At 40.0% G+C, this 18,577-nt stretch overlaps 1 protein-coding gene across 14 annotated transcripts in view; it reads left to right on the top strand.

Annotated features, from left to right (window-relative positions):
* SPINK5 (serine peptidase inhibitor Kazal type 5) overlaps positions 1–18,577 on the top strand; it is a 74,269-nt gene that overhangs the window by 36,787 nt on the left and 18,905 nt on the right. For 6 of the 14 annotated variants that reach the window (XM_069102321.1, XM_069102309.1, XM_069102317.1 and 3 more), the window contains 11 exons: positions 72–138; positions 345–472; positions 3,113–3,179; positions 7,577–7,704; positions 8,068–8,134; positions 11,899–12,026; positions 13,796–13,916; positions 14,321–14,448; positions 14,950–15,007; positions 16,074–16,201; positions 18,320–18,374. In XM_069102321.1, the coding sequence (XP_068958422.1) occupies positions 72–138; positions 345–472; positions 3,113–3,179; positions 7,577–7,704; positions 8,068–8,134; positions 11,899–12,026; positions 13,796–13,916; positions 14,321–14,448; positions 14,950–15,007; positions 16,074–16,201; positions 18,320–18,374 (1,075 nt within the window). The remainder of the gene's footprint in view (positions 1–71; positions 139–344; positions 473–3,112; positions 3,180–7,576; positions 7,705–8,067; positions 8,135–11,898; positions 12,027–13,795; positions 13,917–14,320; positions 14,449–14,949; positions 15,008–16,073; positions 16,202–18,319; positions 18,375–18,577) is intronic. The other 8 variants (XM_069102315.1, XM_069102322.1, XM_069102319.1 and 5 more) reach the window with 7 other exon arrangements.

Consider the following 18,577-nt stretch of genomic DNA (forward strand, 5'->3'; position numbering starts at 1 on the left):
AAGAGTTTCCCTCAGTTTCTTGTTTTCCTTTCAGATAGATCTTCAATTCTGTTTTTTTTTTCTTCCCCTAGCCAACAAGAAGCGAGAGAAACAGCAGCTGCAGAGGCAAAAGTAATGGCAAAGAGAGAAGCAGACACGGTAGTTATCAAAGCAATGTGGGTGTGGAATGAGAGTTCTTGCTTTGACGAATTCCCTCGTGTATTTTCCCATGAGGAAGTTTCTGTTCTCAGGGAAACTAGGATTTGAAGGCTGATCAAGCTCTGAAGGAACAGGTGGAAGCAGGATGTAGACTGAGGAGGCAGAGGAACTTAGAGAGAATGACAACTTTCCCTTGGATTTCCCAGGCTTTGTGCAGTGAATTCCGGGACCAAGTGAGGAACGGTAACCTCATCTGCACTAGGGAAAATGATCCTGTCCAAGGGCCTGATGGCAAAATTCACGGCAATAAGTGCTCCATGTGTGCCAGCATCTTGTAAGTACATGTGCTTGGATCCTAATTGAGGTGTAAAGAGCACTTGGGTGGGGATGCTACAGAGGGAGGGCATTCCTTTTCACCATCCTTCCAATTTCTTGATTCCAGACTTCTAAATGATTTGCTCAGGGTCACAAAGCAAGTTGTGTGTGTGTGTGTGTGTGTGTGTGTGTGTGTGTGTGTGTGTGTGGTGGGGGGGTAGGATAGAAGAGGGTCTTGGTGATGAGTGAGAGATATGGGGGAAAAAAGAACCACAATAAATATGTTAAAAGTTGCACATAGTGAAGACAGGGAAAGATACAGTATAAGTAAAAATATGAAACAATTTGTTATTTTTTAAAGTTCTCTCTGATGCATGAACACAAATATATGCTTAAAAATATTGAATGTATAGAAATTCATGACTTTTTATGCTTCTCTTTCTTATTGTTCATGTCTCAAGAAGTTTGTGATGTTGTGTTGAATTTGTAATATGTATGTATACGTGATGTGCACGTGTATATATGTATATATATAGATACACACACATATATATACTGAATTGGTATGCCAAGGAGAACATGCATCTAGGATTCATGACACTTGACTCTAGGTCTGTGGAGTTCAAGGTTGTGATTTCATCAGAATTAGAAAATCTATAAATAACCAAATATTTACTGTTCCTTTTAGATCATTGACAGAGATACACACACACTCACTATTAAGGACTACTGACTCATGTAGAAAATAATTAAAAATACATCAAAGCAACATCAAGTAAAAAACAACTGAATTTAATGATTTAAAAATGCTTTTGCCATGGAAAATACCCAAATCAAAATCAAAATAATTTCATATTATGCATAATATACATGTATATATGTATGTGTGTGTACTTATTTATCTATTATCCTATCCAGCTTAGGAGGAGAGGAATCTGTAGAAGTTTGGGATCAAGGAGATAGATTGGAAAAAAATGGGAAAAGAAAGAATTAGGGGAAAAGAATCATTTGTTGTTAATCAGTCAAGTCTGACTATTTGTGACACTTCCTGGGGTTTTCTTGGCAAAGATACTGTTTGCCATTTCCTTCTCCAGCTCATTTTACAGATAAGGAAACTGAGACTAACAGGGTTAAGTGACTTGCTTTGTGTCACATAGCTAGTAAGTGTCTGATGCTGGATTTGAACTTAGGTCCTCCTGACTCCAGGTGCTCTATCCACTGAGCCGCCTTTGACTCTAGTGTCACCTTAGAATTAAATAAATTAACATTTATTAAATAGCTTCCTTGTATAAGATGTTATGCCAGGCACCAGAAATAAAAAGAAGTGACACAATTTCAGGGTTGGAAGAGACCTCTGAAGCTGTCCAATCTAATCCATACCTCTACAAAATTCCCACAACATCCTCCAGTTGTCCCTTGACAACTTTTACCTTGAAAACGCATAGTGAGGGGAAAGCTCACAATATCTTGATTATACCATTATATTTTTAGAATACTCTTTGGGAAATAATAATTTAAAGTACCGGTTTAGAAGCCATTGTATTATAAGACCTCAAACTACATTATAAAATATTAATTATCACAACTATTTGGTACTAATTTAAAAAAATACCAGAAAAGAATATTAACTAAATAATCATAAGAGGGATCAAAAAGAGATGGGAAAGGAAAATGAAAGATGGGAAAGAGTTATGTTATATAATAAACTATGTATATTATATAATTAGTTATATAGCATGAGGTTGTGACAGAAGAAAAGAAATTAGAGAGGGGGGAAAGGGAAAAAATAAGAAAGGAAAGAATGAAAAGAAAGAATATGAGAAGGGAAGGAAGGCAAGGACATAGAGGGCCAGACAATAGAACAACAGAGATCAGGCAAACAGGGAGAGAGGGAAGAAGAGCCACAGGGGGTTCTTGGATAAATGGATTAGCAGCTCCTAGGACACTGCACTGTTCACTTCAGATAATCTCATTGTTCATCAACATTGAACTACCGTGTTTCCCCGATAATAAGACAGTGTCTTATTAATTTTTTTGGACAGAAAAACACCAGAGGGCTTATTTTCATGGGAGGGCTTATTTTAATGAACATTGAGAGCAATTTTAATAAACAGGTAAATGTGAACAAAAAAAATGTACCTTTATTCAATAAGCAAATCACTGGGGAAGAACAGGATGACGCGCTCACTGCTGCAGCTCTAATTGGATGCAGCTCGGCGCGTGGCGTGTGTTTCACGGGGTGGGGGGACGGTGCATACAGAGGGTACCGTAATGTAGCGTGTAGCTCAGGGGATCACCTTCACTACAGTAGCAATCTCAATAGGGCTTATTTTCGGGGGAGGGCTTTTTTTAGAGGAATCTTACACAGTAAGGGGAGGGCTTATTTTAGGGATAGGTCTTATTATTGGGGAAACACGGTAGTTGCTCGTGGGTCATCAGGTGCTCTAGTTCTCAAACCTCCAGAGTTTATGAGAAAAGACTAGAAGAAAACTGTTGTCTAGGCTGTAGCAATCGTGGCTGTATCAGTGTTACCCTTTGGTCTTGATATAATCCAAACTAAGCTACATCTGGCCTTGGGCAACAGATTGTTGCAAAAAAGAGATTCCTTGGGGAGTTGGTGGCCTGGCATTCAGTTTCACCCTTTCTTTCCTATGTGCAGCAAACTGGAAGAAGAAGAGAAGAAAAAAGCAGATGCAGAAAAAAAGGTCAAGAGAGAAGCAATTCAGGTAATTATTTTCATATCCTACCCTTTTTTCAATACCTGCTGAGTTCCTTGGGAATCTCCCATAAGGAACAGCCATCAGCTGTGCACAGGTAACCTCTTCTATTAACTGCATCTCACCTGTGCCACTCATGCCCTTCTATGCCCATGGGTCTCAGAAAGGTCAAGCCTTGCTCTTATAAATTAAAGGAAGTTTAGTATAGTAGAACACTGGATGGGCAGTCGGGACACTGGGTTCATATCTCAGTTCTGCTACTTACTAAACTAATTGAGCTTGAGAAAGGTCTTTTCTCTCTCTCAACCTTAGTTTCTTCATCTGTAAAAGGAGGGAGTTTGACTAGATGACCTTTAAATTCTTTTCTGACTCTAAATCCTATTAAGTAGATCTTTCAAATACACATTCATAAAACCTTTTTTTTTCCCTTGTTATGGGAATATGTGTTTAGCTTTGTTATTAATTAGTTCATAGGAATTAGAACTTGAAAGAATTTTAGGTGCTGTATTATCTATTTCTAGAATTTTATTTTTGTGGAATCTGAACCAGAAAGGTTGTGTTTTTTCTAAAGATTATTCAGGCAGTGAGAAGCAGAAACAGGATTTGAACCTAAGCCTTCCAGTTCCAAATCTAATGCCTTTCTAGGTCATGTTACACATAGTGCATGTAATGGATAGATCCCTGGACTGAAAGTCAGTAGATCTGGAAAGAAATTTCAACTCTATTCCTCTATAGTAATGAAATTTTGGCAAATCCTTTCCTCTCTCTTTCTCCTTTACCTACTCTAAACATGCACAATATGCATGTGTGTATATGTATAAAATCAATCTATCAATCTATCTGTCTATCTATCTATCTATCTATCTATCTATCTATCTATCTATCTATCTATCTATCTATCTACCTATCTATCTCTGTGTGTATATATACATATACACATACATACAGTAAGTTGGTATGCAAAGAAAAACATGAATCCACGATCCAAGGTCGTGATTTCATCAGAATTAGAAAATCTATAAATAACCAAGTTGCTTTTAGACCATGGATAGAGGTGTACAAACACCCACAGAGACATTATTATTACTATTGTTATTTAAGGACTACTGACTCATGCATAGGAGTGTTGTGATGATCAAATGAAACCGATGGTGTGAAAGTATTGTATATACCACAAAGTGCTATGTAATTGTAAATGAAGAACACGATTACAATAAAAAACAATAATTATTCCTACTACTAATAATGACTTTAATATCTCAAAAGACCTGTGATTTTTTTCAGTTCTGGTATTACTTTCACTAATACAAATCATAGCTTTTCCTTGCCTTAGTAAAGTTTGCATGAATTTTTATAAGTCAAAATATCTTTGTCCGTCTGGTGGCCAAACTAGCTTATGGTAAGGGGCATTATAGATAGCCTCTAGTTAGGTTGGTCCTCAGACAACATTTTGTAGGGTCTGTATTTAAGCCTTCCTACCTTGAGAGCATCTGTTAGATCTTGTTTTCTTTTGGGATAGTCTTTGATAACCTGTTGACCCCTCCATCTTAACATGTGACATTCACTGGAGGAGGAAGTCATGAATTGGTGGACAGAATGATGCTACCACTGCTGATGAACCCAGAGGGACTCTTTATAAGTGCTGGAGATGGTATTATTAATCATGCAAAAGCTAATCAAAAATTTTATTTTTATTTTCTTTTTGGAGGTGTGAAGGCAAGGCAATTGGGGTTAAGTGACTTGCCCAAGTTCACACAGCTAGTAGGTGTTAAGTGTCTGAGGCCGGATTTGAACTCAGGTCCTCCTGACTCCAGGGCCAGTGCTCTATTCACTGTGCCACCTAACTGGCCCACTAATCAAATATTAAAAATTCTCTATGTCAACTGTTTCAAGGAAAATTATTTATCCCATCTTGTCGTATGAACCATGGTAACACCGAAGTTTTCTGTCACATGGCTGATGCTAACAATGAACACTTACATAGAGCTTTATGTTCACATAATCCTTTGTATCCATTTTCTCGCTGCATTGTCTCAGCTCTGGTAGGGACTTGTGCCCTGGCAAGGTGGCAAAGCAGAATAGGAATTTTTATTCTATCTATTCTGTATATAAGGAAACCAAGGCCCAAAGGGTTGGTGTGACTTACTTGTGGATCATGGCCTTGTGCACTTAGAATTGGAAACATTTAGATTCATCTGTGCTGATCTCCTCACTGTACAAGTAAGACAATGCTTAGTGGCTTCAGCCAAGATCACATGGATAGGACGTGGCAGAGCCTGGACAACCTCCATCTTCTCTGTTGTTGGAGTTGGAGAACGGACAGCATAGGACTTGCTGGAGAGGACTGCTCAGGGCTCACCAGAGTTGGAGCATAAGTCTGAATCTCACAGAGAGCAGGTGATCCTAAGGATGCGTCGGCCATAGCTCCTTCACCCAGGGATTTATCTGCTTTGCTAGAGGCAGAGAATCACTTTGTCGTTGTTCTGGGTGAAAACAAATAAACAAACACAAAAATCACAACAAACAAACAAAAGCCACTTAAAACTTCAAGGGGGGAGAGAAGCACTCAGCAGTTCATGTCTACCAGAAACAGAGCATTGCTTCTGGTTTTCTGGTGAGAGAAAATTGCCTGGAGGTTACTAGGTAGAGCATTTCTAAAGATTTCTGGACATGGAAGATTATGGTTTGAAACAAGCAGAGAATTACCTGAGGCAGGAAGGTAGTTCAGCTGATAGAACTCTGGGTTCTATCTGTAGACAGTCAGGCAGATGTGTTCAAATTTGGCTTCCGATACTTATTGTTTGTGACTGATCAAGTCACATATCTTTCTGTGTCTTAGTTTCTACATCTATAAAATGGGAATAACAGCAGAATCTATGTCTCAGGGTTACGGTAATAATTACAGTATTACAAAGGTATTATAAGGATAAAATGTGACAATATTTATAGAGCACTTTGTAAATAAACATTTATACAGAACATACTATGTGCCAGGCACTGTGCTAAGGGTTGTTTTTTTTTTTTTTTATAAATGCTATCACATTTCAGGCTCAAAACAAATCTGCTAGGCAGGCTCTATTTTTATTTTATTTATTTATTTTATTCTATTTTTATCCCCTTTTTTTTCAGTTGAAGAAACGGAGACAAACAGGGGTTAAGTGACTTTGCAAACTTTAAATACTATCTAAATGCCAGTTATTATTCTTACTCTCAGTTGACTGGGAAACTTAAAATCAGAATCATCTCTTGAGATGGAAGGACATTCAGAGGTTATCTAGTCTAATGGTGTCAAACTCAAATAGAAACAGATCCTTGCCATTGAATATTGACTTTAGAAAACCACAAATTAATATTTTCTATGTTGAATATATTTTTGTTTATTTTGTTAGCTATTTCCCAATTGTATTTCAATCTTGTTCTAGTTAAACTCAGGAGTTTTGCTTGTTGCCCACGGGCCTGGAGTAAGACATCTATGATGTAGTCCAAGCCGCTCACCTAGGAAAGTGAACTTGCCTAAAGTTACAAGAGTAGTGAGTGGCTGAGACAGAATTTGAACCCAGCTCTTCTGATCCCAGAATCATTGGGTTTGGTTATGTTTTTCTCTATGACCACTATAATCAACTGGGTCAGAGGATTATTTTGGATTTTCTGAAGAATTGTTGAGAGTGGTAGAGGGTGGATAATGGCACAGAATCCAATGGGGAAGGAGAATTTCATTCCAGTTTAGGGTAAGGGGTAGGACAAGGTAAGGAAGTTCTCTGAGTTCACAGGAGATAGGAAATTACAGTGTATAGAACTTTTAAGATTTTTCTGTGTCTGTAATGAAATACACTCAAGTTTTACTGGTCTATTTCTGGAGTGGAACTTTCTTGGAGCAAAGAAATACTCAAGATTTGATGAGGGTGATCATGGCTCAGGGTTAACTGGAGAAGGAGAATTGCTCAGGTCTCACTGAGGGGTGCAAAATTGTTGGGGAGGTCATTGAGGATAAAGAGTTTTCTGGATGAGGTAGAGAATGCCTGGAGGTTGCTGGGGAAAGGAAATTATTGGTGGATTATAGAAAGTAGAGCCCAGCCTTCAGTATATTTGTAATCCACAAATATAGATCCAATGTGCTGAGATCCTTTGCCTAACAAGTCAAAGATCAACTGAGGCAAAGAGTGGATCTGTGGTTCCCTGGGAGACTCAGTAGCCTCCATGGCCATTCTGGACTCTTCCATCCTTTCCTGGACCAGACCCAGTGACCTATAAATGAGATAGGCCCTGAGCCAGGGACTTGGGTTCAAGTTTAGTTTGAAAAAAGCAGACTAAGCTCTATCTTGCTCAGAAAGAACAGCTTGGATATAAATAAACAATATCCATAATATAATACTGAGCCTTGTTTTCCTTCTCTCACCAATGGCCAGGAACTGTGCAGTGAATACAGAAACTATGTGAGGGATGGTCACCTTGCCTGCACCCGAGAGAATGACCCCATCATGGGTCTGGATGGCAAGATGCATGGCAACACATGCTCCATGTGTGAAGCCTTCTTGTGAGTATGAGAGTCAAGAGATGTCTGCAGAAGAGCTTACGGACATTGGGGAATGGAGGTTGGGAGGAGGGAGGTGCTGGTGGAGAGAAACTCTGAATCATTTGTTCCCATTCCTTTGTGCCTTTGCCAAGGGTCATTGAGGATCTCAGAGTTTTCAACATAGAAACTTACGCTGGGATATTTTTTTCCTGGATGCCCAATAAATGCTTGTTTACTTATTAAAAATGTTCCCTTAGGCAAAATCTAGCAAAGCCCAGGCATATGGACCAGGGCCCTTTGTTCTTTTCATTCAATGTCAGACATAACAATCTTCTCTGACAATAGCCCTGTACTTGAAATGATTCCTATTTCTCTCTCTTAAAGCCAACAAGAAGCCAGAGAGAAGGTTTCTGCAGCATCCAGAGCAATCGCGAAGAGAGAACTTAAAAAGGTAGTTATCTAATGTTAAACCGGAAATAACAGTCCAAGGTTTTGGATTTTTCTGTCCTGATGAAACGTCATTGAAGTATAGAGGTGGAGAATATAAAACATCAGGATTTATAACAGGGAACATGAGGTCTTCAAGGGTTAAAAAGATCATGCTCTTGGAGTCCATCAAACCAAATCCCTTCATTTTACAGATGAAGAAATTAAACCTCAGGCAGTTAAATGGCAAAGTCACCTAGACAGTATCTGATGGGGGTTTGTAGAATTATAGACCTAGAGCCGGAAGGGGCCTCAGAAGTTATCAGATTGACTCCCCTGGTTTATAAATAAGGAAAATGAGACTCAAAGAAATTGCCAAATGTTATATAGGCAGTAAGAACCACAAATAGAATGTGCACCCAGATCCTCTGCCTCCAGAGTCAGCATTCTTCCCTTTGTACCATGTTTCCTGAGCTGGAAGGGAACTTGAAACAGAGCATCAGAGCCAAAAGTGAGCTTAGACCTGTGAAGATGGAAGAACCTTTAGAATACAGTCTGAGCTGGCATATGAGTACACAGAATGCTGAAACAGAAAACTTGAACATCTTAGTTGGAATGAAAGAAAAACATTTATTAACCACAATTTTATGGAAGCAGTGTGTTAAGCTCTGGGGTTACAAATTGCAGAGAAGTTCTCAAGGAGCTCAGGTTTAAATTGGGAATGGTAATACACATAACAAGAGTTTAGCTGTAAGGCATCAGGAAGGGCCTGGGGGTTCTCAAGATGCATATAGGAAGCTGATAACAAAGCCCATTCTCCTTAGTATATATCATAGTGCTTGCCCCATACGCATATCCCACAAATATTGGGAGGAGGGGGAGGGTCTAAAGGTCAAAATGGAGAGATTCTTGGTTCCCTCTGACAGGGATAGGGATAAATTCCAGGAGAGTAAATGATGTACATTGGAAGAAAAGTTGGGGGTGTCAGACCATTGAGGTTTAGGGGTACTGGGAGCCAGAAATAGTGATATGCAGGCCCTGCCCAAATGTATTCCACCAAGCCTTCTTTCAGCCAAAGAAAAATAGTTTATTAGAGATACAACATATGGGGTAGATTCTTAAGGAATCTGAGCATTTATATCGCTAATGCCTGTGGGCCAGATTGAATCTGAGCACTTTCATGGAAATAAGATAGGTCTTATATACAGAAAGATGGAGGGAGGGATCTAGCAGTGGTCAAGTAGTCTGGGGTGACTAGAGGAGGAGTCCAGGGAAGATCTTGATGGGAGTAGCCAATAGACTGTGGTGACTAGAGATCCTACTCCAGCAACCAAGAGAATGGGATTAAGGGTGGGAAGTAGCAGAAGGCTATCTGGAGATAACAGATGATGGAGGACTAGTCTGGGTTTAGGGTAACAGAGAATTGGGCACAAAGATAATGAAAGGCTTATAGCCTCAGGTGAATGCCAGATCCAGTGGGAAGATTCAAGGAGACTTCCAAAGAGTTCCCAGAGCCTGTACTTATCCATAGGAAGTCTAGATGGCCTCTCAGCGTCCTTCAAATTCTAGATCTAGCCTACATGCATTAAGACAATCAGCTACTAATACCATGTGAGTAAATCTAAGATGGTAGAAAGAGTGCTGTAGTTTTAGAAAGAGGTTCTAGGTTCAAAATCCCTTATTTTGACTCAATGTCTTTCTGACCTTGGACCAATCATTTAATTTCTATTAGTCATTGAGTTCTCATTTGTCAAATGGACTAGATTGACTTCTAAGGTCCATTAAATTCCATGTGAGGTCCTAGGGAAGAAATATTATTATTGGGTGGAAGGTGGATCAGGGAGGGTCTCTTAGAAGAAGTGTTCATTCTACCTCTGTAACATTATTCCAACTGTCAGCACCTTCATACCAATCTTCATTGCCACCTTCTAGGACAACAATCTCCTAGCAGGACTTCCTTCCTCTACTCTCTCTGCACTCCATTTCATCTTCTGTATACCATTAGGCACATGGTCTTATACAAAGATCTGATCCAAAACTGACTGGTTCCCTTTAGTCTACCAAGTAAATCTCAACAAGTAGTTCAAGGACAATGGCAATTAGGCACCACCACCCAACCATTCCAGCTTTATCTTTGTTTACTTCCTTTCCCTCACTCAACCTAAAGAACTTTTTCCTTACCCCTGAACATACTATATACAAACTTCTCTCCATGTCTTTGGTCATTCCTTTCCCTTTTCCTAGTATTCGTTTTCCCTTACTTCTTAGCTGTTGAAATAATTCTCATAATTTGGAGTCCATCTGAAGTGTCACTTCCACTACAGTGACATGTCCCCAGTCAGGACTAATATTCCCCCCTTGGATTCCTCATATTGCTTTGCTTGAACCTGCCTAATGCAAATGCCATATGATATTATACATGACCCTTTTCTTGGTGTTTTATGCCTCTATCAGACTATCTGCTCCCAGAGGTTATCTTATCTCAACTTTGTATCTTTCTAAGTGCATCGTAAGGTTTGGAAGACGTGCAAGGTACTGAATAAATGACTATTGATCAAATTGAATTCAGCAAGATAAAGATGAGTTATCTGAGACGACTAAAAAAGTGAGCTTTGAGGGAGCCTTGAATGTCAGACTGAGGAGTCTGGCCTTTAGGCTACTGAAGCTTTTGTAGGTTTTGGAGAGTGGGGAGAGATGATGTAAGGGAATTCCTCAGATTGCTGCTGCAGACAAAACAACCCCATAAGAGAACATTCTATTGAAAATCATTTCTAGGGAGAATTTCTAGAAGGTAGAAAAGAGAAAGAGAGCCTAAAAGGGAACCTAAAGCTGTTTAAAAAGTTTTTATAAGGACTGCTTTTGCACTTATATCACCTTGGCTTCTGAATGTAGCTCTCATCCCTCCCTCTCCAGAGAGCAAAGAGGGAGGAAACAATATAGTTTAACAATGAACTAATACATCTACTGGATTTATGCATTTCCTTATTTTTTTTCCAGGTCAAGTGTGGTCTTTATGATCATCCAATTCAAGTTTCAGGCCTTGTTATTGTTTTTTTTTTTCCCTTTGTATTTTGCAGTCAGTAGGGAGTCTAAAACTCTGAACTTGTCCTGTCGGACAAAAAAGGACAACTTGTCCTTTCTTCACTAGTAAATGGAGGGAGGGGTTTCCAATTTTTATGCCACAGATCTAGATAATCAGATACCAAACCTTCATGCACACATACATATACACAGACACACACACCTCAAAAAGCAACAAATAAAAACCTATATGTTATGAAATCATAATCACTATGAAAAGATCTCAGTAACTATTTAATTACAGTCACTGATTGCTCACAGACAATTCCCTCCTGTGACTTTGTAGAATCACTGGGATTCACTAAGTGAGTTAAAGATGGGACATTTCAGAGTAACTGCACAACTATGAAATGATTGAAAGCTTATTAGACCTGAGAATTGGGGCTGGGGGGCTGGGGAACTAAGCTTTAGTGCAGCTTCTTCCACCTAGCACTCCTATGGCCCTGGGCAGGTCACTTTTGTTCTGACAGGTCTCAGGGTTTTCATCTAAAAAAACGAGGAGGTTGGATTAGACTCTCCTTAGGGACCTTTTTATAGTGAATGCTTTATCTCCCTTCCATCTCTGCCATTCTATGTTTTCTGTCCTAAGGTACACTTGAGTGCTGACATTCTAAAGTCTATTCAGAGACTCCATGTTTATGATCTAAGTTATAAAGTTCTAGGATTCTCTGAAATACCAAGGTTACTAAGATACTCTTCTCTTTGTAGGATGCTTGTGATGAATTTCGGAGCCTTGTGCATGATGGAAACCTTTTCTGTACCAGAGAAAATGATCCTGTCCGGGGACCAGATGGAAAAACACATGGCAACAAGTGTGCCATGTGTAAAGCTTTGTTGTGAGTAGACACAGTGAGGAGCTTGAGGTGCTGGTGTTACACACGGGCTCTCTGTTCTAGTCAAAACTCAGATGCTTTGTGACTTGATTCCCATCACTTTCAATGCCACTTCTCCCCCACCAATAAACTCCCTTACTGATTTTCAGGGAAATACAAAATAATAGATAAAATACAAATACATACATATATATATGTGTGTGTGTGTGTGTGTGTGTGTGTGTGTGTGTGTGTGTGTGTGTGTGTGTGTGTGTCTGTATGCATGTCTGAACTGGGGATTTCTTGAGAGTAGGGCTCTCTCCATATGGAAACACCTACCAATGTTGATTGACAGTTCATTTACAATGTGTAGTCCAAGAAAGTTACCTGGGTGGCACTGAGATGTTAGATGACTTGCCCGTGGTAACACAACCAGTATGTGTCAGAGGCAGAACTTGAATTCAGGGCTTCCTAACTCCAAAGCCAGTCCTCTGTTTATCCTGCTATGTTTCATCTCATATATGGCAATAAAGTTATGGATTTTTACAATAAACCTGGTAAGACAATGGGTCATAGTGGGAAAGAGCACTGAATTTGGAATCAAGGGACCTGGATTTGATTTCATAGTCTTCTGAGGCAATGAACTTAATTCTGTAGGTCTCAATTTCCTCATTTATAAAATGAGTTAGTCAGTCAACAAACATTTATTAAATGCTTCTTATGTGTCACACATTGTGCTAAGTCCTGAGAATACAAATACCAAAAAAAGCAGAAAACAGTCCTTGATCTTAAGGAGAACACATTCTAATGGGGGAGGCACCGTATCAATATCTAGGTACATATGATATAGATTCAGAGGAGCTACAGATAGTACAAAAGAGGAATGTGAATACATCAGCAGCTGGTGGGACTGGCTCCTACAGAGGGTAGAATTTGGACTGAGTCTTGAAGGAAACCAGGTAAACTAAGAGGAGAGGAGGCTAAGGAGGAGGCATAAGGAATGGCCAATACAAAGGCATGGAACCTCACAGATATTCAACTATATACTCCATCTCCAGTCAGTGTAGTTGGCATGTAGAGAGGCGGAGGGGAGTGAGGTGGGAGAAAACTGGGACACTAGAAAGGGACATTAAATTGATATTCTCCAAGGTCTCATGACTCTTAAGCCTAAGAAGAGGTAGGAAGTAAAGGTATTATCCACATTTTTCAGATAAGGAAACTAAGGCTCCAAGAGGTGAAATGACCCAGATCTTTCTTCTACTTAATGCTTCTCCAATTCATAGAGTTTCCACTAATCCTAATGTAGCCCACAAACATAAATACAGTGATTATAAAGTTGGTTGGTTCAAAATCACATCACTATGTTAGAGTCAAGTTATAATGTATCTATGACTATGGTTTATCAGGCCAATACAAGCTCTTTATGCTCTACCACAGGTCGGGAACAAATAGTTTGTGTGAATATTTGGGGTGAATTCACTAAATCTGTTTATCTTGTATTTCCTTTGAGCTACTTCAATTATGCTTTGCTCATAGAGCACAGCACCTTCTCTGATGAGGGCACCCCATGCTCGGCAGTCTCATACCAATGTCCCTCATGTCACACAATCAATACCAAAATGATAAAGAGAAATCTTAAGGGTGCCATTGTATTGTTTCTTTTGATCACCATGTGAGTGCTTGCCTGTGTGAGTTTTCCATAAAATATAAGGTTACCCCCTAGACATATGTGTCAACTATCTCTAATGCAAATTTCACGCTTTGTAATCTCTCTCCCACTTTGTACTTTCCAGCCAGCAAGAACATGAAGAGAAACAGAAAAAAGAGGATGAAGACAGAAAGAAGAAAGAAGATGAAGATAAGAGAAATGCTGAAGGAAACAACCATGAGGGTGGGGGAGCAGGAAAACCCAAGGTGAGAGGCAACTTTTAGCTAAGTGAATTCAACTTTTTGCATTCAATTGACCTAGCTGTATGAAAATAGAATTCAGTTCAGAGCCTGCTGAGAAGGAGTGTGTGAAGCCTGGATTCACTCACTCATACAGTCATAAGGTTAAAAGCTGCAAGCCATCTTAAAAATAATTTAAATCACATTATACAGAGCAGAAAACCTAATCCTTAAAATCTAAAGATCATTAGCTCTATTTTACGGAAAAGGAAACTGAAGCTCAGATGTCACCAAGGGTCACGCAGGGCATCTCACAGATTTCCCTCATCACCCACTTAGGTATTTCTTTCTAACCACTGAGTTTAGCAAACTGATCAAAGGTCAGTCAATTACTATAGCAGACTTAGTCGTCCATTTGCTCACTATTTCAGGACGTATGTGCTGAGTTTCGGGAAGAATGGAAAAAAGGAGGTCTCAGTTGTACCCGTGAGAGTGATCCTGTACGTGATGCTAGTGGCAAATCTTATAATAACAAGTGTGCCATGTGTAAGGAAATCCTGTGAGTATCTGAACACATCTACAGAAGGGAATTGTTGAGGGTTGAGGTGGAGTGGGGCTGGGCGGGGCGTGGATACTTCTTTGTGCTCTGGGCATCACTCCTGAACTTTATAGGCCTGATATGCAAAGGGGCTGCTATTGGTTCATTCCAAGTAAGTAAATGCTTCCTAACCATCAGAGCTCTCCAAAAATTAAATAGGCTACTTTGGGCAGTTGTGATTTCCCTTCCCAACAGTTAAAGCCATCTGGTGATGCGACAGGCTGACTCACAAGACAGTAAATTCCCTGTTACAGGACTTAGATATTCCAATTGAAGCTCAATAAGTCATTATCAGGGTGCCAATAGTGCTCTGGGGGTAAGGATGCTGTCATGGGATAGGATATTGGACTAGATGACTTCTCAGGCTTCCCTCTATTTTTTGAGCCTTTGATATTATGCATTCCTTGAAGATGATCTGTTTCTATTTACAAGACAGGATTTTCTCCCCTCCATCTCTTCTAGGGCTAAGGAAGACGAGGAGAACAAGAGAACTACTAGTTTCAAGAACACCAATGGAAAGGTAGCTATTCCTCTGAGTGTGGCAGGGCTAGCCTTTGAATAAACCTCCACCTATCTTAAACCATCTCAGACCAGGTCAAGAATGCAGGAAATAAGGCTGACTAATTAATAGCGGTACTTTCCTTGGAAGGCTAAGGCCTGGAAGAAATAAAAGCATACAGAAGCAGAGCCCTCCTAGAAATTTTCCTAATCAGTCAATAAACAATTATCCATAAAGCACTTATTATGCACCCAGGCAGTGGAGACACAAAGCCAAGAACCAAACATTCTTTACCCTTAAGAAATGTATATTTGATAAGGGGATATCACATATGCACATCCAGTTACATACGTAATAAGCAAAAAAGAAATAAACCGTGAGGAGAGTGCCAGCACCTGGGGCATTAGGAAAGATTGTGCACAGAAGGAAGTACTATGGATATTGTATTAAATTTAAGGAGAGACTCTGGACTGACTCTTCCCAGAGTCACGGAATCACAGAATCTGACTACTTAAAGGGGGCTCTTTGGTCATATATTCAACTGAAGGTTTCCTTCATGAAAGGAATCTCTTTGTGACCTTGTCCCATCAGTTACTTCAACTTTGAAATGTGTTGGCTGTCTTAGACATCTTCTAAGGTATCTTTTAGTGTTGACATACTAAGCATCCATCCAACACTAAATGCTAAATGGGATTTTTTAAACCCCACTCAAAGGCAGGTGGGAACACTACATCTTGGCAGTTCAGGATTAAGTCCCTACCTACTGATATACCTGTCTTTCTTTAAGTTCAAACTAAAATCCCATCTTGTATAGGAAGCTTATCCCAATGCCCTTTGCTCTCTTGTTTACTTCCTGTTTATTCTGTTTAGAGCTTGTTTGTACAAATTGGTTTGCCTGCTGTCTGTCCCTTACAATGTGAGCTCCGTGAGGAACGGGATTGTCTGTGTTTCTTTTTATATTACCAATGCTTAGCATAGCACCTGGCACACAGTAGGCTCTTAAACATTTATTGACTGACTAAATTCATCTCAGATGTGAAATCCTTTCTGAGACAGCTGGGCATTTCTCATCTGTCTTTCTTTCCAGGACAAGTGTGATGAATACCGTAGCCAGATGAAAGATGGCAAACTCATTTGCACACGAGAAAGTGACCCAGTGCGGGGCCCTGATGGCAAGACCCATGGCAATAAGTGTGCCATGTGTAAAGAAATCTTGTAAGTATAGTGACATGATGACTTCTTGAAAGGAGGAGGGCCAGGCGGCTCCAGATGTTATCTCATCTTAGAGCTGGTTCTGAGCAAGGGCTAATGGAGAAAAGAAACAGCTCACTTTCCTTCAATTTGGTTAATATTTCTGAAGGGCCTCCTATGGCTGCGGCTCTGTGCTTAGTGTGAGGATACAAGCAAAGACAGGACATAAGGCCTGCTTTCAAGGAGCCTCCAATCAAATGGGAAGAAAAGCAAGAACACAGATGGCTGAGAAACAAGGGAGAGTGAGACAAGTGCCCATCCAGGCCAAGTACTGGGGGCCTATGCTTTGGCAGGTCCTGGGCTGGGCACCAAAGCAATGCGATATAGTGGATGAGGGGGTTAGACTTGGAGGAAGAAGGTAAGTGGTGGAGTGTCAGCTCCACTTACTAGTGATGCGACTCCTGGTGAATCACTTCTTTTTAGAACCTCAGGTTCCTCCTCTGCCAAGTGGGGATGATGGTAACTGTGCTATCACAGAGATCACACAATAGCACAGGACTGCTGCAAATTTTAAATACTATAGAAATGGAAACTTTTAAGATCAATAGGTTCAAGATTGGGGAATATAACACATGCATACTTTGGGCAGTTAGGTAATGCAGACAATAGAGTGCCTGGCCTGGAGTCAGGAAGACTCATCTTCCCGAGTTCAAATCTGACTTCAGACACTTACTAGCTGTGTGACCCTGGGCAAGTCACTTTACTCTTTTTGCCTCAGTTTCCTCATTTTTAAAATGAGCCGGAGAAGGAAATGGCAAACTACTCCAGTATCTCTACCAAGAAAACCCCAAATGGGGCCGTAAAGAGTTGGACACGACTGAACAACAAACAATGAATACATACATAAATAATAGTGACACGGGTCATTTGGGATGTACTAATATCCAAGAGCAAACAAAGTAATGTGAGGTTAGAAGAGCAAAATATCAGTCTTACCTGGGGTAGGATGGGGGAAGGTTTTATTGAGAGGAGATCATTAGAGTCAAATCCTAAAGAATACACTTCAATACTATAAGCCTTTGCCAAGTGCCCTCTATGTATAAGGTATTGTGCTAATTTCTGGGGTTACCAAAACAAAATGAAAAACAATCTGTGCACTGAGAGAGATTATATTCTACTGGGTGGGTGGGGGGGAACAAATCTGTAGAGATCAGTAGATACAAAATAATTTGAGATTGGGAAAGAGCAATAACAAACCAGTGTTTGTTATTGGAAAAATTTATTTCAAAACAGGTTTTAGGTAGGAAATGATACCAGAACTGAAATTGAAAGGAAGTTAGAAGTTCTACCAGGTAGAAGTGAGGAGGGAGTATATTATACCAATCAGTGATAACTCAGGAAAGAGGAAGGAGGCAGTAGATGAAACAGCAAGTAGACCAGAGAAAAGGCATACTAGGCGGTGATACTAGGGGTGAAAAGCACACACGATGTTACTGGCCAGTGTCCAGACTGGCCTGAGCACAGTAATCAGAGAGATATGATCAGAATTGAGGTCAGAGGGGGAGGAGTTTCATGGAGACAAGCTGGGGCCGTACAAAGAGTTTGAGAGGGTTGGAAACACTGTTTTTGATTCTGTACCTAAGATGATCATACGATTTATACATAGAAGTGACCTGAGACATCCTGAAATCAGTCCTCCCTCATTGGGCAGATGAGAAAACAGATCAATAGACAAAAAGTGTCTCATTCAAAGTCCCATCGCTAGTAAGCCGTAGAACAGGGTTTGAACGTGGGTTCTTTGACTCTTGGTCCAGTATTATAATCCTTTTGCCTTCAAATCTGATGATGCTATGTATGGGTGATGGCATTAGACATTAAAGTACTACAGAAATTAATTTCACTCAACCACTGGGAAGATCAAGACATATTTGATCTATTGGAAAGCACCTTAGACTTTTATCTTTTCAGAGATAAGAAAATTGAGGCCTAGAGATGTTAAGTGACTGGCGCCAGTGACCACAGATAGAAGAAGGCCTGGGATTCAACCTTAGGCCATCTGAGGCTATAGTGAGATCTTTTTCCATTATACCATAGTCCTCCCTTTGCAGAAGCCAATGCCCCTTTTCTCTCTCTTTCTTACAGAGAAAAAGAAGCGCAAGAAAAGAGAAACAGTGAAGAAAAAAGCAGCAAAGATAAGGTAAGAGTCAACTCACTGTTATTTAGTGACAACTGAGAGTGACAAATATTACCTATATCTTCAGTCCATTCTTTTGGACACAAACTTCCTGTTTTAGGATTCTGTAGGATGGGCCAAAGGCTGGTACACACACACACTTCAACAACTCAGATGTAGTGTTTGATGGAAAAAAGGAAATTCATTCAGTAGTTTAAGTGGAAGTA

The sequence above is a fragment of the Petaurus breviceps genome, unplaced genomic scaffold (genome assembly GCF_028583685.1).
Source record: "Petaurus breviceps papuanus isolate PSGF00001 unplaced genomic scaffold, PetGlider_PUasm1.0 551, whole genome shotgun sequence".
NCBI lineage: Eukaryota > Metazoa > Chordata > Mammalia > Diprotodontia > Petauridae > Petaurus > Petaurus breviceps.